The 24,861-nt window shown below is 47.3% G+C and overlaps 1 protein-coding gene across 2 annotated transcripts in view; it reads right to left on the minus strand.

Annotated features, from left to right (window-relative positions):
- Nucleotides 1–442: 442 nt before the first annotated feature.
- MASP1 (mannan binding lectin serine peptidase 1) overlaps nucleotides 443–24,861 on the minus strand; it is a 65,274-nt gene continuing 40,855 nt past the window's right edge. Inside the window, exons 9-16 of one of the 2 annotated variants that reach the window (XM_032875613.1) lie at nucleotides 22,424–22,561; nucleotides 21,466–21,540; nucleotides 9,993–10,130; nucleotides 8,478–8,591; nucleotides 7,458–7,643; nucleotides 5,686–5,753; nucleotides 3,666–3,765; nucleotides 443–3,255 (exon numbers count right to left, since the gene is read on the minus strand). In XM_032875613.1, coding sequence (XP_032731504.1) covers nucleotides 3,065–3,255; nucleotides 3,666–3,765; nucleotides 5,686–5,753; nucleotides 7,458–7,643; nucleotides 8,478–8,591; nucleotides 9,993–10,130; nucleotides 21,466–21,540; nucleotides 22,424–22,561 — 1,010 coding nt within the window. In that variant the 3' untranslated portion in view covers nucleotides 443–3,064. Of the gene's footprint in view, nucleotides 3,256–3,665; nucleotides 3,766–5,685; nucleotides 5,754–7,457; nucleotides 7,644–8,477; nucleotides 8,592–9,992; nucleotides 10,131–15,720; nucleotides 17,518–21,465; nucleotides 21,541–22,423; nucleotides 22,562–24,861 lie in introns of those variants that run through there. The other variant, XM_032875612.1, reaches the window with a different exon arrangement.

Consider the following 24,861-nt stretch of genomic DNA (forward strand, 5'->3'; position numbering starts at 1 on the left):
GATTCCTACCATCAGGGGACAAGATTAATTCATAGTAAAAGAAAAGTACATACTACACTCCAGAACAGGACACCATAGACATAGTACCATATTTTTGAACCAAACAATTAAACATATGATCCAAAAAAAAAAAACAAAAACCCATTTTGTTTTGATTTGTTTTGTTTTCTATTCTGGGTGTGGAGGAGAAATGGAATTTGGATGCTGAAAGATTAGCATCCTGGTATATTTGGTAATTGATAGGAACAACAGGACAAGGTATTTAATCAGAACTGACCCCCCAAACCTGACATGCTACAGTATTGACAGTACAATCTTCCCCTCATCTCTCTTCATGGTACAGTGATACTAATCAGATGCAGAGAATTGTTGATAAGTGAAAACACAACTTACCAGAATCATCAGTGCATGAAAAATATAGAAGCCAAACAGAATGCTTTGGCTCAATGCAGATGTTTATTTGAACACATGTGTAGTTACTCATAAGAACAAGAGCTTCCGTTGCTAATGAAATTGGCATGATCATTAGTGCTACCAACAGCATTCATGGACGGAATCTCAGCTTGATACACAAGCTATATTTTAGGGAGGTGGATTTTTGCTGTCTAAGAGGCAGCACATTTTCAAGTTGGAATGGCTGCATTTGGAGGTAAGGAGTTTCCCATCTCTAGAGAAGATGGTCCTAATAGACATTCCAAGCCTCTGCTTCTATGGCTCTGTGAGAAGTTTGGGTTTCTTGAACCTTCACAGCAGTGCAGGGGCTGATGTAGCTAATAAATGCTTCCTGATCAAAGGTAAGCTGAAGCTCCACAGCCCATTTAGACATTTCCTCGAATAAGGATAAAATTGTAGATGGGGGAAATAACAAAAGGACCTGGGTCCAACCAGAAGTCTGGATTTGTATATAAATCTTCAGGCTATTCAAGTCCCACAGTTGCCTGACCTTTAGGAGAAAGGCTATTTCAGACGTTGGTTCTGACCCCAGAATCAGAACAATGGCCCAGTAAATGTCATTTTTGTGAGAGAAGCTAGTGTAATCTCAGGAAAGCCGGAGTGGATGTTTACTCGTGTGCTCCTTCCACCTGGAAGGCCTCCCTCTCTCTTGCCTGTGGAAATGGTCTCAAGGGTCAGAGCTAACATCATCCCCTCTCGGATGCCTTCCTGAAGTCCCCTGTCTCAATGCCTCCATACCAGAGTGGCCATTCTTTTGCTGCCACGCTGCTCCCAAGGATAGCATTTAGCAGGGCTCATTCTTTTCATGGTAATCACCTGCACATGTGTCAGTCTTTCCTGTAGGAGCTCCTACACTTTGGTGTTCTCCATAGCAGTCAGCACAGCCTAGTCCATGGAGCCACCCAGGCAGTGCTGTGAAATGGGACAGTATGGGGTTTTGGAATGTCTTAGAACAACTCTAAAACTTTGCATTGCAATTCTTTGGTGTCTGAGACAAAGCTCAATCTTGCTTGACATGTATCTGATGAAGTTGGGTACCCATTGTCATCTTCCCTCTACAGTGCAGACAGCAGGGCACCAAGAGTAAGAATGACTTGCTCGTGGAACCAGAAGCAGTTTGTGAATTGCTGTCCCTGAGCATTCAGCCTAGGGCTTAGTGTCCATGAAGTTCTCACCCCTCATTATCTTCTTCCAGCAAGAGATCCTGAATGACTCCACCAACTGCAGTGCCGCTAAGAATTGAAATCGCCCATGAAGATCAATTTTGATAGAACAGAAGACAGGAACTTGGAGCTTTTGATTCCTTGAAGGGCTTAAATCTCAGAGTTCTGGAAGGGATGAGGTCTCTGGAAGCTTCCTGAGAGAGGAGGTGGCTCTTGGAGGGGAGAGACATTCTGCCTGGTAAACACTTATAACCTTGCAAGGCCAGGGCATGCATGGTGAGGGACAGAGGTGAGGAACGAGTGGAATGGCTTCTTGGGGTCTGTTGTGGACATAAGGAGGAAGAGTGCAGGGGCCTGCATCTAGTGCAGCAGGGCTGAACTTGTGCAGCTCAGGTTCCCAGGAAGGGAATGAACAGATATTGTGCCTAGGAATAAGGAGGTTCCCATGACTAGCACTTTGCTGGGCTATGTTCTTGGGAACGGGCACATGGCAGATGGGGTGGGGGTGGGGAGGGCATTATAGCAGATGCAGTATTGGGTCTGCATCAAAACCCTATTGAACCGTAAGTTAATTTTTGCCTTTCGTTATTTCGGCTTTAAGTCATCTTATCAAGGAAAAATGTCTTCATTAGATCCTAGGCTGTCAAAGCTGGGAATGTCCTTTCAGACGAGGAAAAGGGGCTTCCATAGAGTCACACAAGAGCTGGGGGCAGAGCTAGTTCTAGAACCTGGCATCTGATTTCCCAGTCCACTGCTCTTGGTCGCTCCCTCATCCCCATCCTGCTTCTCTCAGGCACTCTCATGGCATGGTGTCCAGCTCACATTCATAAATGCATGGCTATTGGACATGCTCTAGGACTAAGAATCTTGTCTCTTTTGCCTTTTTATGGGGGGCAGGGATCGGGACTGAGAAAAGTGCATAGTAGCAAAGAAACATTTGCGGGCAGATGAAGGAGTTGGTCAAGGTTGAGGGGAAAGGTGCATACTGATCAGCCCTAAAAAGCCAGTGGGATTTGTAAGAGAGCTTCATCTGCCTGGTAAGCACAATGACCTCTTGCTAAGTCATGTTTACTGAGCACTTAGGTTATGTCTGCACTGTGCTAAGTGCTATGTAATTATTAATTAATTTTATCCTCACCAGACACTTATGAGGTAGGTAAGGTATGCCATTTCCATAATATCGAAGAAAAAACGGATTCAGAGGTAAAGTCACCTGCCCAGAGATGCAAAGCTGGTGAGCGATAGTGTCTGGATTCAGTCTTGTGTTCTGATCACTCAGCTACTCAGCCTTTAGAAAGTGTGGAAAGCAGGCTGAGATGCCCCCTTTAGGAGCCCCTAAAGGGTGGGCTGAGGGGGGGTGGTGAGGGGGAGGGGCATCCTGTATCAGAGAATTATCCTGTGCTGCTGACTGACCATGGACAGGTGGTGTCAGGGATGAGGAACGGAATTCAATTCATCATCCTGGTGACTCTCTGGATCCAGTCCTTATTGTGGTAGATGTAGGAATATACTCCGTAGCGGTCCTTCTTTCCACAGTCGTCGCCCCAGGACACTGTTCCCATCAGATACCACTGTCCTCTCTCCTTATCCAGAGTCACCATGGGGCCTCCAGAGTCACCTGCACAGGCGTCCTTTCCCCCTAGATGAAAAGGAAATGCAGGTTAAAGGTCTCCCCTACCTAGTCCCATATCCAAAGGAGCCTCCTTTTCCCTACATCTGACTTGTAGTTCAGAAAATGGGACGCAAGGGGGCGCAATAGACCATGTGACTCAAACCTGGGCTGAGAGCGGTTCTGTCCCGCCCCTTCAGAGCTCAGAGATTTCAAAAAGTGAGGGCTGGTTCGGGACTCTTCTTTCCTAGGGGAAAACTTGGGCTTGGAGAAGAGAATGGCGCGGGAATTTTTTGGCGCTCCTTTCTCTGACACAGTGGAATCCCCCAGTGGATTTCTTCCTCTTTTGACCATACTCCTTCCTGTCCTAGGACTCCTCCAAACAGTCACCCCTCTTCCATGGCTGGTGGTGCCCTGTTGTACACCTTCTCTTGACTTACCTTCCTTCTCCCCAGCACAGATCATGTCCCTGGTCACTTTCTTCTTCAGAGGGGCATAGGCCTCCTGACATGTACGGTGGTCCACGATCGGGATTTCGATCTGGAACAGAAGGCCAGGGTTGGTTCCTACCCCTTGGCTGAGGAGTCCCTCCTGCTCTGACACACCTAGAACTGGCTCCTCTCTGTCCCCTTCCAGAATGAGCCTGGGTCTACGTTAGACCTGGTCCCAGAAACTACCCTCTGCTGCAAGTAAAGGAACACTAAAGAGTCAGGAGATCCATGTTCTGCTACTGTCTCAGTCATGAGACACACTTCCTGTGCGACCTTGAGCAGGTCTTTTGCCCTCTCTGGGACTCGGTTTTCTCATTTGTAGAATGGAAATAATATTTGCCTAGCGCATTAATTATTCCGAATATGAAAATGTATACAAAACCTATGGTCAATCTACTTTCCCCCCACCCCTATAATTATTGGATGTGGAACCTGAGACACAGAGTGCAATCCTGGCCTTTGAGACCTCTGAGACGGCTTCCTCATCTGAAGAATGGAAGTCACCATATTTGACATATTCATCACATGGAATGGTACAGAGGAGATGAATGAGCAAATGCTTTGTAAACTACAAGCACTGTATAAATGTTCAGTAGCATGGGGGTTACTGCCGCTCACCTTACAGCAGGTATTTACGTACTTTCTCCCCCACTACAGTATGATATATATATTTTTTTACCTGAAGCAATAAACTGATACATAAAAGTAAAGTACTGTGATTAGTATTGCCTTTGGGGCTTTGGGGTAGATATTGGAGCAGAAGTCTGTGACAACATGAGGAAACACATGAGTCTCATTTACCCAAACCGAGAACAGCGTGGTTCACATGCCCCAAGATTATAGCTCCTGTTGACCCTCGCCATTTAGGTCTCTCCTGGACTACAGCCTTCCCAGAGAGGTGGAGAGAGAATGTCAGGGCAGGGTGGTCATGAGCCCATATCCTCAGCGAACCACCAAGTGCCTGACTCACCTCTACTCACCGTTCAAGCATTGTTCAAGAGTTACTTCCTTTGGGAAGCACTTATGGACCCCAAAGGTGAGGTTGGATTTCCCGTTATACATGCTGGAGCTTCCCACACTCCTTCCTCATCACATTTATCATGTCGATGACTACTTTTTGTCCCTCTCACTTGACTATCAGCATAAGGAAGCTGGGGACCGGATGTGTTCTCTCCCACTCCTCCACCCCCTCAGCATTCCTAGCAGCTAGCACAATGTCTGGTACATGGGAGGCATCAAGTAAATGCCTGGGAATTAATGAAAGAAGGGATGAGCGGTTGTTGCAAATCCGAAAATTTAAACTATGTTACAATATCCTATGTTGAAGGATGCAGAAATTAGCTGTGGCAGTTATAAAACCCAGTCATGTCAGAATCAGGCAGGTCTTGGGGGAACATCTAGCATTGCCCCTAACTTTGCAGCTTGAGATACTATGCAATGATCTAGAGAGGCAAATGACTTGTTTCGGATCACCCAGCAAGTTGGTAGAAGCCAGTACTTGGAGCCAGAGCTCTCTCTTCCAGGGCACTATTCTTTTATGAAATGATATAAATGTGAACTTCTAAATGCAGCCATCAAGTTCATTATTCAAGGACTGCCCCTCTCAAGAGGCCAATCTTTAGCTCATTCTTGGTTACTCCGGTATGTGAATCCTTATGGTATACCGAGAGGTCATCTTTTGGGGTGTCTAAGCCTGCTGTTTTCTGGAAGAATTTCCATTACCTGAGCTTTAATATGCTACAGAAACATTGAACAATATTTAGAGATTAGAGCCCTATGTAGAACAGACAGACCAAGGTTGTCAGGATTCAAAATCCCGGTGAACTTTGGAGGTGAGTCTGGGCCCCTGGTGTCTCTCTCTCACCCACCCCTTGCCCAAGACTCTGAATCCCTGAGGGGCAACAAGGAGCAGGAGGGTCCAATGAGGGGCAGAGACATCACTCTCTATAGGACATAAATTGAACTTCACCTCCATCAGGGTCTCTGGGAACCTTTGCAAGAACTGCTTTCCCCAGCCACTGACGATGACCACGTCCCCTGGAGGAAAGAAGACATGGTGAGAGAGGAGTGGCTGTCTGTGGGGCTTTCAGACAGCTGCCTCTTACAGCCCCATCATTCTCTGCCTGTGAAGGAAGGGCTGAATTTGTCCCATCAGAGAAAGGGAATGTGCTGGGGAGGAGGACTGCTGGGCTGGAGCTTACCTGAAACAAAGGTTTGGACTTTGATTTCTAGGAGTCATTAGCTGGTTGATTGGTTGTTCATTCCTTCCCATTCCCAGCCAGCACAGAACCTAGGCTCCACAGAGGCTGTCATCTCAGCTATCTGTTCACAGCTGTATCCCCATGCCTACTGTAGCACTAGCATGTAGTAGGTGCTCAATCAATGCTTGTGAGCAATGTAAGAGTTCAGCCTAGTCCACATTGTGCTGTGCTGCCTTTGGCAAGCCCCCACCCTCCCCTCCCCTGCTGAGCCCCAGCTTCCGCATCCATAAAACATAAAAAAAGGAAGAGGCTGGTCTTGGGATTTTCTGAAACCTCTCCCAACTCTGATGTCCTAGAAGTCTGTGAAGTTGACAGATGTTGGGACAGGTGGAAAAGCGTTGAGCACTGACAGAACAATCATTTCTTCATTTGAAAAGGAGTAGAGCAGTAGGGGGGGGGGCGTTATGTGGGACGACCTGGCTTCTAGCCCCAGCTATGCTTTTTCCAAGCTGTGTCTTGGGTAAGTCACTTCACAGTGCTAGGACTCAGTCTTCTCATCTGGAAAATGGGACTACACTCCCTACTCCCCACAAGGTTTTTATAAGTAGTAAATACATTAATGAAAGTAGAGCCACTGGTACATGGTAGGCACATGGCATTGGATAAATCAGACTCATACCTGTGCCTTTCTTGTTGGCTCAGTTCTATTCAGCCGGTTTTTGTCGCTTGGCTATGACACAGCAGCACTGAATTTAGAACAAGATGAAGAGGAAGCCGATATGTTTGAGTGTATTATTTCACTTCAGTATCACAGCCACCCTATGGGGTGTTATCCTCAGCACAGGGGTAAGGGGCTTGAGGTTCGGACCCCTCCTCGAGGTTACCCGATTGGGAACTGCCAGGACAGCGTTTGAACCTGTAGAGGTGATCAAGCTATCGTCCCTCAGCTCCAGACTTACTCTTTACTCTGCTAGGTGGATGCTGCAGATGAGACTCTGGAGTGACAATTCTGCTTTGTCAAAGAGGGAGGTGACCCCCCAAATAGGGGGCGCTTCCTGGAAGGCTTGTGGTTCCTCTCTGCACTGCCCTAGCCCCGGAACCTGGTCCCCCATATTCCCCCAGTACATCAGCACTGGGCCTCGCCACGGGCTTCTGAGTCCCTTTTCCAAACTTCTAGATTCTGGGACTCCATCCTCTCCCCTTTGTTCTGCAGCCTGAGGAGGGTGGTTTTTTCCTGTGGGTACTACCTGCATTATGATAGCATCCCCCTTACCACCCTAGTCCTCCAATGCCTTGGATTAAATTCTCCCTCTTGCAATGACTTGTCTGGTTTCGGTTTTCTCTTCTGGACCCTGACGATCCAGTCCTTCGAGAACTGATCAAGCCTGCCTGTGTGCTACGTGCTGCCTTGGATCTACTTCTGACTTAGCTGTTCAAGGGGAGGCTGCCGAGGGATCCTGCAGAGCCTCACCATGCTGGGGACCTGCCTGCGGAGGCAACTGCTGCTCTGCAGGGGTGGGGTCGGGGTGGGGCGGAGTACCTTCCTCGGGGGGGCCCTCTGGCAGACAGATGGGCATCACAAAGTCGCTCAGCACTGGGCTCTCCAGCAGTTCCACCAAAGCCACGTCATTCTCGAATGTGCTGGGGTTGTACAGGGGATGGAGGAAGATGCGTTTGACCCCGAGATGCTGCTCGTTCTCATCTGACTGGTGCCTCCAGTGCTTGCCTGAGCAAGAGAAGGCACACGATGCATGTTCTCAGTCCCCTCTTGTACCATCGGACTGTTTTCAGCCTTAACCCTTTTGCTGCCCCTCATTCCCAGGCATCCCAGCCTACCTGCCCTTCCCCAAGTATTCACATGGGCTCCCACTTCTGTCTTCTTGAGCTGATCCCATTGCCTTAGAACACTCATTCTGATGCTTACTGACACATGTTCAAACCATATCATCAACCTCAGTGCTTGGGTCATGTGTTCCCTCCTCCGGGAAGCCTCCCTGATTCTCCAGTTAGATTCGTCAGTTACAAGTCTTTTTCTTGTGAATTCCCATGGCGACTTCTCTCTTCCTCTCCTATAGGACTCACTGCTTCCTATCTTATACTAGAGTTCTCTGTGCTCATATTTTATTCCTTTATTACGTTGTAAGTTCCTTGAGGGTAGGGACTAGGTCTTAATTATATTATGTTCTTACATCCTGGAATAGTGTCTGTAGGCAAATACGTGCTGAACCAAACTGAATCAGCTAAGAAAGAGAAGTTAAGCTTGGATTGTCTGGGTTATGACTTCCTAGAAACCATGGATTCCTAGAGGCCTAAAGCGTCTTTAGAATGATCTAAACTGGCCTCTTTACTTCACTATTATAAAAATGGAGGCCTCGACTTTGGTGACTTGCTCGTGGTCTTGCCACCTGAAAATCATCGCCTTGGGCTTGGACTCGGGTCCCTGGACTCCAATTCTAACTCATTCTTCACTCCAGGTGTCCTGCCTGATAAGTAAGTGAGTGGACACACCTTATGCCCAGAACCACTGTTGGCTTCAGGAGTCAGCCTGTCCCTCACTCACCCATGATGATTTTGAAGTCAGAAGGTCTGAGCAGGTCTGAGTCTTGTAGAACTAGGTAATCTGGATCGAGTGACTGGTGGAGGCAATGAGCTGCAGTCACGACCCAGCTGGTGCCTGAGAACAGAATTGTATATGCATATACTGTGCACTGCCCCGTCCTGCCCCGCCCCCACCATTGCTTCAGACCACTTCAGAACTCTTTTCCATTGGGTTTCAGAGCCGCAAGTCAGACACTCGTATAACCCTAATCTGAAGATGAGGAGTTAAATCTGTGATTTCATCTGCCTATTCTAATCAAGAGGCCAAGACTGAACATCTTAAACTGGGTTTTAGGGCTGCCTTAAACCCATGGGCTTGGTGAGCACCAGACACCCCAAGGTGAGTCCACAGAAGACCCTGGGCTTACTGGCCAAACTCAGGCCTTGTGGCCCTTGGACCAACAGCACCAGCCTCATCTGGGAACTTCTTAGAGATGCAGACTCTCAGGTGGACCTCAGATCTATTGAAATAGAATCTACATTCAGTAGTAAAATCTGGGGATTTTAATAAGACCCGCAGGTAATTCCTATTCACATTAAAGTTGGAGGAAACACTGATCTATGGTGGAGCTGTCCTCACCTGACTCCACTGTTGGGGAGGTAAGTGAGTCAAAGGTGACCCTGAGTCTGGGGGCTGTCTAGGTAGATGTGGATCCATCTGGGCCTTCTTCCACTGTGGTGAGATCAGACCAGGAACTGGCCAGGGGCTCTAGGTTGCTATCAGTTTTTCCTATGTCAGAATTGGAATGGACCTTTTATCGTCAGGACCGAACTATGGCAGGAAGAGCCAACAGCCATCTCTTTCCTACCCTTGCTCCCACTCCTACCCATATTCGCTCCATAGCAAAATCCTGATGATCCTATTTCCTAATGCTTTTGAATCTGTCTTATTGCCATTTCTTGTCTCCTGTTCTTACTCTGAGGCTAATGACTTCTCTCTCCACGATTGCCACAGCCACCTCACTGAAATCCTGGCTTTAGGATTTACTCTCCTTTCAATCCGTATTGCCCCTGGAGAGAACATCCTTATAAATCTGTAGCAGCCTTCAGGATAGATCTAAATCCCTAAGTATGGCCTTCAGGGCCTTTGTAAATCTCCCTTCCCTGGCTTCTCCAGGGTGAATTTCCTGGTTCTCCCTAGTCCCAGAGCCATGGCACAACTTGCCTTTGAGCTTCATCTGGGTGCATTGTAATCAGTGTTTGAGGGTCTGACTCCTTGACTTAGTCCTTCCCAGTGCCTGAGACTCACCAGGACTTCATAGGTGTTTGTTGACTGAAGAAGCAAGCTAGAATAGGAATACATATCTCCTAGCTCCACTTAAGGGCTCTTTCCACAACACTGTCTTTCTGGGTCTCACTACTAGTGTGGACTAGTGATTCCTAATCCAGAAATATTGGTCAGTCTCCAGGAAGAGGTTCTTTCACTTTCACCCTGCCCCCTAATCCTGGGTTGCCCACACTTCCCACGTCTTCTTACCTAGAAGGGAGCCGCCACAGAAGGGTTGCTCATTTGGGTATGACAGCATGGCAATCCAGGGGGTGGTGCCTTTCTGGGCTGGGCGTCCATTGAAGATCCTGGCTATCAGCTTCCGGGAGAACTTGGGGACCCCACACACTGCAGCCAAAGGAAGGAGGGACAGATCACACTCTGGGCTTCATCTTACTCTTTGCCAGAGCTACCAGCTCAACACCCTCTGTTTTTATGTATTTGAGCAAGGAGCCTGATGTGGGACTCAATCGCAGGACTCTGGGGACATGACCTGAGCTGAAGGCAGACACTTAACTACAGACGCTTAACCGACTGAGCCACCGAGGCATCCCTCATCACCCTCTCTTAGGAACATATGTTATTTTTGTTTTCCTAGAATTCATTGCTCTTGTAAGTAACAGTGCCCCAGTTTTCCTCTGGGGTCCATTCTCCTTCCATTCTTAGTCCATATGTCCTGAGTTGAAATGATCTTACCTCTGATTCTAGAGGTAGGAAGGTGACTGACCTGATGAATTAAATCGTCTCATGCTTTGGGGACGATTGCTCAGAGATGGGACTGTAACTCCGGCCAGCCCAATGAAAGTCTGCCTTGGGAATTTTGCTAACCATATTAAAAAAGAGAAGGCCCTTCCTGTTGAGGTTGTTAGGCTGCTGTCTATAAGCCAAGATTTGCCTATGATTACTTCATTGAGAGTCTTCTAAGAATGATGCTACTAATGAAAAAAAAATGGGTCTAGAAGATGAAGAGTAAAGCAAGAGGGAGATTGTATCCTGATATTTGCATTCCTTGATCTAACCATAACTGATGCCTTGTGATATGGACATTTTAGCTTTGTGAGCCTATAATTCTCTCTCTCTTTCTCTCCCTCCCTCCCACCTTCCTTCCTGTAAGCTGTTTGCATTGGATTTCCTTCTCATGAATGAAAGAGTCCTGACTAATAAAGAATTTTCATGTTCTACCCACAGGGATCTCTTCCCAAAGAAGCCCTTCCTCAGGGCCTTGGGGGTTGAAGACCCCTCCAAGAGTCTTCCTGCTCCATATTGTTTCCACTGACTCGGATTTACAGACATAGATACGCAACATCTTATGGCTAAACAGCCCTCCGAGACCATCTAGTCCATTCCTCTCATTGCAGAGCTAAGAAAACTGAGGCCCTAAGAAGGGAATTAACTTGTCAAAAGTTACTCTGTGAGTTAGTGGCAAGACTCATTCTAGGTCTTCTGAATTCTGAGCCTTTCCTACCCTGGCCAGCACCACTAAATTTTACCTATGTGACTTCCCAGAGCACTCATTCCCTGAGCCTGATCCAGGTAACCATCTGCCTTCTTTGTAGCTGTCACCAAGCTCCTGATAGGGCTGGGATGCATCTTCAGCATCTCCCAGTAGTTTCATTCTACATGTCCTTGGCCACTACCCCAGCTAATGTCCTGTCCCCATTCCCAGCAGAATCTCAGAATTCACTGGGTGGGAACTCCCCCAAGCATTCTTTCTCCATCTGTCCCCTCTGTAAACTTTTTTTCTCTTCAAAAGTAATTCTGGACTTTGGATCTCCTCACTTCCACACTACTGGGGACCTGGCTTGGGGGATTCTCACCCCTCTGGCATCTTGAATCTCTCCTTTGCCTATGCCTCCAAAGCATGGCCGAGTCTTCTTACCCTAAAACCATACTTCTGATTTCCTGGCTTCTCATTTGTTCCAGAGTCTCTCCCTCTCCTCCTTTCCATAGCCAAGCTTCCAGAAAGAGGAGTTGACACTCAGTCTCTACATCCTTCCCTCTCCTTTGGACGTGGATTTGGAAGAAGAAAGTGCCAGGCTCTGCACACTCTTGGGAATAAAGACATTTAACTGGACATTTAATAGATCCACAATCATAGATGGAGGTAGAATGGCTCTGGGCCCATACATGGGACTTCAACAGTGCTCTTTACATGTGTAGGAAGATACCGTTTGAAATTCCCTCTCATGTAGTCCTCATTTCCAGGATTCCCCTTGCCCTCTGTCTCCCTATCATTAAAGGTAGAGCACCCATTGTTTTAGGTGAGGCTGGCTACAACTTTGAGTTTTGAAGGAGCAAAGCAGAAACCAAAGTTGGAAGTGCAAATTTTCATTTGAAGAGTCAGGGATTGTGGTAAAAGATTTGTAGGTTTCAAGGAGCCAAAACCCAGAGGACTAAGCATATCATCATACGGTTTTTACTCTAAGTCACAGAGAAAGGAAGATGTAAGGATAGTTTCCTGCCTTGGGAGAGAGATAAACCTAGCAGAAGTCTGGACACCGTGGGGGTGGGGGGAGGAGGGAGCGTGGGAGGAGAAAGAGAGAAAGAAGAAAGAAGGAGAAGGAAGGAGAGGAGGAGAAAAGGGAGGAGGAGAGGGAGAAGAAAGACAGAGGAGGAGGGGGAAGAGAAGGAAGAGGGTGAGGAGGAGGGGGGGAAGAAAGAAGGAGGGGGAGGAGAAGAAAGAAGGAGGCAGAGGGGGAGGAGGAGGGGAAGGAGGAGGAAGGGGAAGAGGAGAAGAAAGAGGGAGAGCTGGAGACTTTAAACACAGAGGGCCTGCTTCCTGAATCCTTTCAGTGTTGACAGTAGAGGCTGGATCTTCGTCCATTGGGAATGTCCTGCCTGTCCTCTAGAATGTCCTGTGGCATTGGCACTCTCAACTACTTTAACCCTCCACATGCTCCCTTCTTGGCTTCTGAAGCACTTCTCTTCCTGTGTTTCTGACCACTTTTTGGTCTCTTTCTTGAGGTTTCTCTTTTCTCCATGCCTTCCATTCTGGGGTCCCCTTGATCAGAACTTGGCCTGCTCTTCTGCACACTTGCGGTAGTTAATACCAGTCTCCTCCTGTCCCACCCTACTGCCTATCCTATAGCCTGATGGACTTCAGATTCATATCTCTGACCTGCTATGTCCTCTGAGTGGTTCCTTTCTTGCTATTCCTTCCTTACATCTCCAGCTGGGTTGCTCATGACCTTCTCCCCTCTGACATTCCAGATGCTTGTTAACACCCACATAGACCACGTCTTGGTTGCCTCCATTTCCTTCAGCCCCCATGTTCAGTCAGTCCCTAAGCTGGTAAAACATCATCAGAAGAAGCAACGAGTAATCTGTTTCCTCCACACTATGTCACAGAGTGCTTTCCATGTAACCCATGGTACCTCAGTGTTTCAAATATGCCACAACATAAATATCTAGAAGAAAGGGAAAATCTGAAAGACAGTAGCACCCAAGACAGATAATCCTTAAGACCAGCTACATGTAAAATGTCAAGCACAATTTAGGATTCTTCTAGTTAACAGCGTAAAAAACATGATGTTTTCATTACGATACAAACCCGAAACAAAGGCAAACCATGAGTGCATCCATGGAGAAGCCTCACTAACAGGTTGCTGTGCACCTGCCCCCCCATCCTCACATCTGCACCATTTCATAGGATTCCTATACACCAAGCCCTACTGAACACACTACTTGGATGTTTTAAACTCCCGCACCCACATCTGCACCAGCTTAGCCTTGGTCTGGTGGGTTTTCACTGCCTCTTTCCAGAGTGCTTTCCACCACTTCCCTGTGATGCCTACCCTCAGGTCTGCCTATTCAGAGTTCCCTGCAGATGAGACCCTGCAACTTCTAACAAGCACTCCAGCTGATTCTGATATACTCCCACTAGGAGAATCACTGGTTACAGGACAGAGCTCAAACATAGTATGGCTTTTAAGACGCCTTCCACTCTCCCTGATTCCCCACTGCTCCTGCTCTACTCATGCAGGTTTCCCTGCTTGATCTTCATCCACTCTGGCCCTTCTCTACTGTCTCCTGCATTCTTTGCAGCATCTCCACAAAGCTCTCCAGATCCCCTTCAGTGATGCTCCCCCACCTTTAAGTGCCTAGAGAGCTGCAATCTCTAGTCCTCTTATGACACTTGATGGCTTTCACCCTTATGAGATTTACATGCATGGGACCCTGTCTTGAATGCTAGTTTGGGCTCTTTGAAGTCAAGGGCTTAAACAGCAGGCACTTGAGTGAAGGCATGTATAGCTTAGAGGGACACATTCCAAAACTGACCCCATTCCTCATCACCCCTTCTTTGATGATGTCCAGATGACTAAAGTTGTACCTTTTCTGTAATGAGAGGGATAGGAGCTTAACGAGGGGCTAGTCTCTCTTCAAAAAGCCAAATAAACAAGCATTAACAATCATCAATACAAATGGCTAACAGACACATGAAAAAATGTTCATCATCATTGGCCATTCAAATCAAAATTCAAATCAAAACCACATTGAGATACCACCTTACACCAGTTGGAATGGCCAAAATTAACAAGACAGCAAGACAGGAAACAACAAGTGTTGGAGAGGATGTAGAGAAAAAGGAACCCTCTTACACTGTTGGTGGGAATGCAAGTTGGTGCAGCCACTTTGGAAAACAATGTGGAGATTCTTTAAGAAATTAAAAATTGATCTACTCTATGACCCTGCAATTACACTACTGGGTATTTACCCCAAAGATACAGATGTAGTAAAAAGAAGGGCCATATGTACCCCAGTGTTCATAGCAGCAATGGCTACAATCACCAAACTGTGGAAAGAGCCAAGATGCCCTTCAACAGATGAATGGATAAACAAGATATTATTCACATATACAATGGCATATTATGCCTCCATCAGAAAGGATGAATACTCAACTTTTGTATCAACATGGATGGGTCTGGAAGAGATTATAATTAGTGAAATAAGTCAAGCAGAGAGAGTCAATTATCATATGGTTTTGCTTATTTGCGGAGCATAAGGAATAACACGGAGGACACAGGGGGATGGAGAGGAGAAGGGAGTTGGGGGAAATTGGAGGGGGAGACAAGCCATGAGAGACTGTGGACTCTGAGAAGCAAACTGAGGGTTTTGGAGGGGAGGAGGTGGGGGGATGGGTGAGCCTGGTGGTGGGTATTAAGGAGGGCATGTATTGCATGGAACACTGGGTGTGGTGCATAAACAATGAATCTTGGAACACTGAAAAAATAAAATTAAATTAAAAAAAACAAACAACCATCAAACCCCGGAATGAAGGCTGTTGGTTATCCACAGAGAGTTTATTTCCACTTCAGACCCCTGATAGGAGAAACAGAGTGCAGAGAAGCTTGTGATATAAAATATACAAAATATAGCACCCTCTACATGTACTGTTCATAGACATAGGAGTGTGCTTTCATGAACCAATTGGAAAAATGGACACTTCACAATTGTTCTCTTGGAATCCCTCTCAGGACTTCTCTGGCTGCCTCTCTCTGATGGAGAATACCCAGAAGAGCAAATTCTGGAAAGGAGGAACACAATCGACCTTGTGAGGCTCAGAGGAGAGGCTGCTGGCAATCAGAAGACTGAAAGCTAGAGTTAGAAGGACCCTGACGGGGATCTAATGTCTTCCTTTTACAGATGGGGAAACTGAGGCCCACAAAGGGAAAGTGATTTGTGAGAGGTTAGACAGCCAGTTAGGGGCAGAGCTGAGGCTAGAACTCAGCACTCTTGGCTGTCCTTTCATGGGCAAGTCTCGTCTTCCCTTGTCTGGCTCCTGGAAACCCAAGGAGTGGATCTTTCTGAACGTCAATGCCAGGTGGGTTCTCTGAAGAGTTCAGACTGCAGGCACACTGGGCAGTCTGGTGGGATCAGGTTACTCCTAATGTCCTGAGCTCACTCTTTTTTCCATTTTCCTGCCCAGAAGCACAGCGGGGCATGTTGTTTGTTTTCTCTTTATTTAGACAATCCAGTTGAGTCTCTGTGCCTGGGGCTGGGGCTCAGGTGGCCTTTTCAGATGATACACATCAGAGCTGGAAGTTTGCTTCATGCTTGTCTGGAGTGGCAGGTGTAGACACCTGTGTTGTCAGCTGGTATTGGAGAGTGACTTATGAGTCTAAATGATGTGTTCAGAATTGGCGATAGGAAGTTATCAGAGATGGGGAACCTCCCACTGATAGTCTCTTGCCCCTAGTCACCACAAACTTTTCCAGCTTTCTCTTTGTCCTTTAATAGAGAGAGTTCCTTTAATAGAGAACACAGGGATAAGGCTTGGACTATAAGAAGCTTTGGGGAGAAAAATCCAAGGAACAAAAGTACTCCAAGACATCACACTAGGAGACAGGGCCTTGGAGGTCTCATCCCTATCTCCTGAAGCCCGAGCACTTTTCCCCTAGAAGGGCCTAGACTTGTCTGTGCTGAGGGCTGATTTAGGAAAATATATGGACTCAGCATTCAACTCAACATAAGGTAAGATTTTCTAATAGTCAAGTCTGAGCTCAGGCACGCCAACAGTGGGACCGGAATGTTTGGTAGGTGAGTAGGAGTGCATAAGGCCACTGGGTCAAGCCCCCCTAGAGAGGAGTGCTGGGATTGGCCAGAGGGCTAGCTCCCTCATTGTGCTGCCGGGAGAGTGAGGCCTACGAGGGGAATGGGCTTGCTCAGGGCCATGGACCCAGGCATCTTATGTGAAGCCTTTTCAGAACCCCAGGTGCTGTCTTGGGAAGATGGGGACAGCGTGTTCCATTCCATTTGGTCTGCTGAGTAACTTGGAGTGTGCCATCGAAAGTGCGTGTACAGCCTCTCTTGGGCTGGGTGCAGGCAGGCAGGCCCTGAGGATGTCAGTCAGCTCACCGTTCCACCTGTAGCTCCCCCAGACCTTGTGGGGAACCCATCTGCTCCCACACCCAGTCCACATAGTTGGAGACCTTTGTGTAGACCCCATAGACCTGCTTGCTGCCACATTCTTCGGGGCCCCCCCAGGACACCAGGCCTTGGGCCACCCAGCGCTGGCTCAAGTCATCCAGAATGACAAAGGCCCCACCACTGTCTCCAAGGCACGTGTCCTTGCCACCCTCATAGTAGCCAGCACAGAACATGTTCTCTGTGACACTATAGTTCCCCGACCGCGACTCATAGCTGGTTTTGCACTCCGCATATGGCACCACGGGTAACTTGACGTACTGTAGGACATCTGACAAGGTCCGCGTGCCACTGCTGATGATCTCATCCACTGTCACATTAGGATTGGAGATACCCCAGCCCGCTACCAAGCCCAGCATGTGGGGTTCTGGGCCTTCAGGCTCAGGACTTGGCAGGCAGATGGGCATGACATGGGGTCCCAGGGGCACAGGTTCCTGCAGCTGCACCAGAGCTATGTCGTGGTTGTAGTTCTGGATATTGAAGTCTGGGTGGAGCACCACTTGGGCCGCAGAGCTGTTGACAGCCCCTGATTTGTCCCGCACATCATGCAGGCCCAAGAAGACGGTGACATGCTCCTTGGAGACCGGTATCACTGTGTTGTCCCTTCGCTGGGAGCGCAGCACGTGGGCTGCCGTGAGGATCCAGGACTCAGAGAGCAGGGCCCCACTCCCAAACCACTTGTCGTTTGGCACCCTCGAGGTGTCCTCCACCACTATCAGGGCCTGCCATGGAAAGAGGCCAGGCTCAGCATTCCTGCCCCCGATGATTCTCTTGACCAGGTTTGGCAGAGAGCGGGAGGGCTGACCACACACTGTAAAGAGAAGGAGGAAATGGGGACAAGAGACAGAGACTGGTCAGATCAGCCATGTGCAAAGAGCCACTAGAAGAAATTCACATCTCATCCACTGTAGATTATGCCACAATGGGACCCTATTCTACATCACAGGGCCATGGTGGCCCCGGGGATCTCTGCATGGGTGTGACCTTTGACCTAAGTCTTTCTAGTTGGCCTGTGTATGGACTGGCCCTTCTGTAGCCAGTGCCATCTATGGATCAGACAACTGTATGCACAGGCCTCCACCATCCTGAACCATTTCCAGCTAAGTTTGCTTTGGCCTGGATGATCTCAAATTCCAGAAGTGGCCCATGCTGTATGGATACTTAGAAAACTTCTGGAAACCATAGGTCATGGGCTTTGAGAGTGCGAAGGAAACTAAAAGGCTGTCTGGCAGGTCACAGCAAACACTGGACTGGGAGCCAAGATACCTAGGGCCTTGACCTGGCTTTTCTTTCTTATGTCCTGTGCAACCTTAGATAAGTAGATTCGTCTGTCTGGACTTAAATTTTTGATCTGCTAAATAAGGAAGTTGGTCAGTATGAGCTCTGTGGCTCTTTCCAATTCCAAATTCCCTCAATTTTTATTTCATGTTCCCTGGTCACCCCCATTTTATAGGCGAGTAAAACTCTTTAGATGTTAAATAATTAGCCCAAGGTCACATGGCTATGAAGTTAACAGGGACATTAGCAGAGGGCTATATCTTGTCCCATCTCTATATAGGACAATGTCTTGTCCTATATCCCACAGTGCCTTATTACACATAAAAATCATGGTCATGGGCTCTGCAACTTTTTCTTCTTCAGCCTAAAGGACTCAAGCTGTGAATGCGTGCCCAGCGTACCCAGGGTTAGGGAAAGGTGGCATAATCTACAAGCAATGATGCATAGGCCCTACTCTGGGCCTCCATCATTGCACCCAGGAACCCTGTAGTACCTTCAGGGGAAGAAGAAAGGTCTGATCAAACTTCGTTCCACTGAGTTGTACCCCGAGCATGCACATGCACCACCAGCCTCCTGCAGCCAAATGCCTTTGGCCCATGAACAGGGGGTCTTCAGCACCACTCCTCCGCTGGCTAAGAACAAGCTCACATGAGCCTTCCCAGCAGGGTTATTAGGCCTGAGAGGTAAGCCTGGCATGAGTGTTGGCTTCTTCCTGCTTGCAAATGGCCAGGCTACACTCTTTGGTCCTGGATACTTTCAACGATCCTTCAAAGGCCAAGGAACATTTGAATTTTCTTGGGAACTTTGGGATGTCAGGCTTTCAGCAACCTAATGCTTTTCAGATATTCTTCTCCTGAAGCCAAAGGCTTCTTCCATGATCCTTAGGCACCCTGTCATTCACACCAGGCCAGATATGAGCTGACCTTTGCTAACTTTGTGTTGCCTCATCTTTCAGAGTGGAAGGCCAGGCTCTTGGCTACAAGCCACAGCCTATGAGGTGACATCTCAAGGCGATCTGTGATCGGCCCTACACAATAGCTCATTTAGTGCTGAAAGACCCTCAACTGGTGAAGGCCAGGACTGTGGCTGAGTCCTTGCTTACAACAAAGCCAGCACTGAGCAGTGCCTTTCTCCAGTGTCAGAGCTGCAGAAGCTTGGAGAACCACTAATTTACAGATGTAGAAATCGAGGTTCAGAGAAGGCAAGTGGCATACTCAAAGTCATTAGTGACAGAGCCAGAAGAAGATCCCGTTTCTTGTAACTCTTGAATCATTTTCTCCACTAAAGTCTGTTTTTCTTCTTGATATGCTTTTGTACTTTCAAGAGTTTGAATGATGCAACAAGCCTTGTGAGAGCTCACTGAAATGAGACCATTCTTTTGGCTGCTACCATTCTCCATCCAGTCTTTCCTGGAATAAAGGAATCTTCTTGAAAAACTAAAGTGGGGCTCTGGAGCCCTGGAGGTACTGAGGGAGGGCCCTTAAAACAAAACTGTGTTATTTTAGAATCCTGGGTCCATGAGGATATCATGAAACACAATCAGAGTCAAGAATGGCTCAGCATTGCTTGTGTTGATATCAAAGTCTTGGCTTCACCTTCTAGCTCTGCCCCTAACTCCGTGGGTAGCCTTGGACAAGTCATTGCCCCTCACTGATCCTCAGTTTTCTCGCATGTCAAATGAAGAACAAATAATATTTGCTTAATAAGATTCCTTGGAAAAGTGGATATAATGATGCCAGATAAAATGGCTTTTTCCTTTCTGGCTTGTTTCTGTGTTCAATGTTGATGTTTTAAGAGGGAAGAATTTAGAAATCTCTCTCATGGTCCCATGGTGAACCATGGTTCTTCCCAACACCAGGTATTAAAAGAATTTCATGACTCCCTGTCTTCAAGATGTTTTATGTAAATATAGAGGATGATGATCATTAAGGATGATAGAATGTCATGGATCGCCTTATCCTGCTCCCTCACTTCTGAGATATGGAATCCTAGTCTCAGAGAGGTGAGATTACTTACCAAAGATCACAATAAGAAAATGACAGCACCAGGACTAGGACCCAAGCCCCTGACTCCCAGCTCAATGACTCTTTCCCTTCAAGAGGTTGCAGCATGGCTGCCCGGGATGGAATCTGCCTGAAGTGCTTTTTCCTTCGGCCCACATGATATTTTAACAAAATGGGAATTAGATTTTTCCAGTTTGCCAGAGCTTCACCATTCTCCATCCTCTCTGAGTGTTCATCAACTGTTCCCTTGGGTGTGCTCTGGGCTAAGCCTAAATGAGATGATGGGGATCAGCACAGAATGGGTGGGTTGACCTTTCCTCCACTTCTTCATCATAAAGCCCTCCCAAATGAAGTCTTCCTAACTAGTTCTCACCCCTCCACTCCCAGACTACCACATGGAATGAATTCTTCCTTCTCTAGAATCTCGTAGCAACTGCAATGGCCAACATGGAATGCTAACATTTTCTTTGGTTCTTAAGGATAATGGTAGACAACTCCATAGTCTTTACATTTTAACATCTAAATCTGATATCTAGAAGCTTACTGAGTGGATATTGAGAGTTACTAAAATGTACCATTCAGATAATACACCTGGTTTTCCCAATGCTCTTATTCATAAAATACAAATGTCACCCGACGTTTAACTATACTGGGAAGCTCCTGCTGTTCAGCAAACATGCAGATGGGATTAGCATCGATCCCCAGTGCTGTCTGGGTTGTGTCTTTCAATTAGTTCTGTTTGATTAATTAAATCAATTCTGCTATTCTTGCTTATATTACAAATATAAAGTTCTGTGCCATGACTGTTATTTATTTATTTATTTTTTGGGTGCAGATTATTTGTTTCACCCCACAGTGTGCATTTGAGGCTATAATTTTCTAGTAAGTTGATTTGAATATAAGTGTGCACTATGATTGCAATACAAATCACCCATACTTTTAATGCTAAAGCAAATGTCTACAAAATGTCCCCCAAATCTCTATGCATGGTGATACTTTCTATTATCACAAAATCCTTTTTTTATTTTAAAGTGGGGTCAGTGGGTGAACCATGAGGTCATAAGACTCAGTAAGACTTGAACAGGTTGCTCTTTGGAAGAACTTCTTTCTCTGTCCTATAATTATTTTCTTATGTTGCTAATCTCTACAGCACAGTTAGTGCTTGAGGACAGGGTGCCCACTTCCCTGATTTCCCTGGTGCACAGGAGGTGCACACACAAACCTTTGCAGGGAAAGCCTGGTGGGAAGGGAGCAGAACTACAGAGAAAAGAGACAGGAAGGCTTTTGGTGTAATAGCACAGGCTGAATATAGAGGCTGGTTGGTTTGCAAAGGTGTGAGGTTGGGCTTCTCTATCTTTGGCTCTCTGAGGTATCTTTTAACAAAAAGCCAAAGCATCATGGTCCCCATCCCCACTCCATCAACAGCCAAAGCACTGTGGATGGGAGACCTGGAGAGAGAGGACTTGAGACTCAGGTACCTGGCAGGCATGTGGGCTGGCTTCTCCCCAGTACTTCATTCATCCAGACTCCTTGGGCAGAACAGGTGTATATACCTGGGAGAGTGAAAAAAGACAAGAGAAGAGGGAGAAAGGGTTGATTTGTAGTACATGGAAAATAGATCTGGGTTCTTAGTTCTTCTATTGTGGACAATTGTAAGTCTTCCAAATGGTCTCTCTGAAGCCATTCTCTTTAAGCCAGTCCTCCCTGCAACATGAAGGATCTTTCTAAAATGGGAATATAGGCTTTCTCTTCTGCTCAGAATCCCCAACTGCTCCGCATTGCCCTCAAAAACAAACAGCACACTCTTCAGCAGGGAGGCTGAAGCTCTGCACAATGGGATGCCTGACTGTTGGCACCCCCCCCACCCCTCCCACACCCGCCTGGCCCCACCCACTAGCGGGCACTTCCTTCCCCTAAGGAACCTGCCACGCCCACCCCCCAACCCCCCCCCCCCCCCCCCCCCGCACCCCGCCCTGGTTCTCTGTGGCTTACTTGCCTTTCCTCTTTTCCCCACTTAATAATCTCTTTAAGAAACCACACTGGCGTCCACCATCTTGTCTGAGTCTTACATTAGCTCTGTGAATTGTACTGCTGTTCCCCTTTTGGAAAGTGAGGACTTGGAAGCTTAGAGAAATTGGAAGAATTTTCTTAGCACCAGTCTGTGGCAGAGGCAGAACTGCAGGTCTTTGCCATCTCCCTGAGGGTTCCTTCTTTGTCAGGGGCTCTGGGTGTGCATGTGAGGGTGCTGGGGTGCCCTGTGCCCTAACCCCTGGGACACCAGCCTATGGCAGGGAGAGGTGAGACATGCCCTCAAATGTTTCTCCTCCCAATTCTCCCCAAACTCCAGCCTGTGTTCTGGTGCTGCAGCCCCCAGTCTAGCCCTGAGACCCCAATGGTGAGAGGCGGAAGGGGGCTGGTTTAGCATGGAGGGCTCACCTGTGATATTGCGGAGCATCTGATAGTAGGGCTGCTGGCAGGAGTATTGGATCTCAGATTTATATGTGGTAAGGTTGTTCCTGGTGGAGAAGGTAATCAGCCCATGTTTCAGCTCTGCTGGGGCTCCACAGTCTGCAACTGAGAGAAGAGAGTGACACCCCTCAATTAGCCTTTGCTCTTCTTGAGGTCATATTGTGCAGCTGACTTATATAGACGTGCAGGTTGTACACTGCACACAGGTGTGGAGAGCAATGTTATAGTCTATGAGAATGGTGCAGGGCCTGTGCAGCCATGGGTGGCACTGCTTTTGGGGGTCTCTCCCATCCACTGTGGCAACACCGTGTGGCCAACTCACCTGGCCTGTAAACTCCAGGGCAGGGGCAGGACTACTGGGATCTAAGCAGGGCCCAGACTTTCTCCCACATAGCCCTTTTCTTGACTTTTAGTTCTATTGTGCAATCCTCTTAGTCTCTCCTGCCCAAACACGAAGACTCCTGCTCAGGGGAAAAATCTCTGGCTGACATAAACAGAAGCAGCTTCGGTTCTTCCTGAAGACCACGTGCTGAGTAAGAGCTGTTAACGTGCTCACATTGGTGCTTGGCATACAAAACCCAAAATCAGAAAGAAAGTAGCTCCTGCATGAGTACACGGCCCCACTCTTCCGGCTTTCCGTAGGCATCTTGCTTGGTCATAGAAGGCAGGACGGGGTTCTGGAGTAAACTCAGTTTTCATCCTTCACCTGCTTATGTTGTCCAATTGCTGGGGGCTGGATGTTGGGTCTGGCTATAGGACCCTGCTCCTCAGAGGTGGTCTTAGGGGCATCGCCAGCCCAGAGCCTGGCATGAGTCTCCCAGAAGCCAAGTCACAGGCTGAGGCCCCAATTTGTCAGGGCCCCTTCAAAGCCTTCTTTTAGGGGGTGGTTCTCATTTCTAAGGAAATCTTCAGGTCTAATAGCCTATGCCAGAGTTGAAGAGTCACAGAAGAATCATAGAACTTTGTAGCTGCTAAGGGACCCCAAGGCAAACAATCCAGAGTATCATCTTGACTTTGCAGATGAGCCCAGAGAGGAGACTCGACTGGCCTAAGGTCACACAGTGAGTGTGACAAACAGAAAACTAGTTCTGACTTTAAACCCAGTGTTCTCTTAAGAAAACCAACTGACAGTTCTTAAGGATCTGTGTTGTACTTAAAATGGCTTAAAATCAATATTAATGGGGAAATGATGGACATTAGCTCTTAACCTCCTGGTAATTTCAGAGGACAGCATTCAAAAAAAAAAAAAAAAAAAAAGAATTTCCAGTTTCCCCCCTCCTTGGGAAACAGAGAAGGCAATTTTCCCTTAAGATGCTACCCAGAAATTGTAGTTTTAAAGTTTAGAACTCTAAATTCAACATTTTGACTGAACAAAGAGTTACCTGATCTAAAGCAGAGATGACTCCAAAGCCCTCCACTCTGGCGGAGAGGGGTGAAGGCTGAGAGTGAAATCAGGTGTCTCCTATCCACAAGGAAGGCAAAAGCCAAGAGAACTGGCTAATGTTTTGTCTTGACCTCTAATCCCCTTGGACAAATTGTTCCCTTTCATTTTGATCACCCAAAAGTGGAGACACTCTTCCAGTCTGTGTGAGTGAGGGTTAGCACTGGGATCACAAGAGGCAGTAATATATATATTATTTAAAACCATAACACAGTTTTAAATGTATTTTCCTGCTGAGTCTCAAAGCAGATTTTTCTTCTTCTTCTTCTTTTTTTTTTTTTTTTTTTTTTTTTTTAGGAAATGCCAATGAGTGGTGCCTGGATCTTGGTATTACTCTTGTCTCTCTTAACTTTGTTCTAGCAGTTCATTTTGCCTAAAGTATTCTCTGGACCTAATACCTAGTTCCAGAGGGAGCAGTTGAAGTGTTGGCCTTGGACACGGCTAGCTGGTCAGGCTACTGAGACCCTGTTACTTGGCTGGCAAGGGTGTGAAGAGATTTCCTGAATAGAGGGCCTGCTTTCCTATCACTTCAGAGAAGTAACTTCGCTGGCCCTATAGCAAGATAGAGGTGAGATGCAGTATAAGATAGAGGGTTGCTTCAGCTTGGGTGTGGTGAGTGGGGTGGTATGCTTGTACCCCCAAGTCTACCATGGCAGATGAATGGCCATGTCTCTCTGGGGCCTAGAGACGACTTCCTTTTCCTCAGGGCCTTGAGCCCAGCACAATCAAAGATGTTAAACCAGAACCCGCTTCCTCAGCTGGTCTTACTTCTTTGCCTTAGGAAGCGTCTCATCCTCTCTCTAACACTCCCTCTGGCCACTTCCACACCCCAGAATCACAAGGCCCTTCTTTTTTCCCTTCCCTTGGCCTCCCTTTCTCATCATTCTCTGGGATGGGATGCACCAGTCCACATTCTGCCTCTGCTGTCACCTCTGGCTGCCATTTATTTTCCTTCACAGACACA

The sequence above is a fragment of the Lontra canadensis genome, unplaced genomic scaffold (assembly GCF_010015895.1).
Source record: "Lontra canadensis isolate GAN:19392208 unplaced genomic scaffold, GSC_riverotter_1.0 scaffold56, whole genome shotgun sequence".
Taxonomy (NCBI): domain Eukaryota; kingdom Metazoa; phylum Chordata; class Mammalia; order Carnivora; family Mustelidae; genus Lontra; species Lontra canadensis.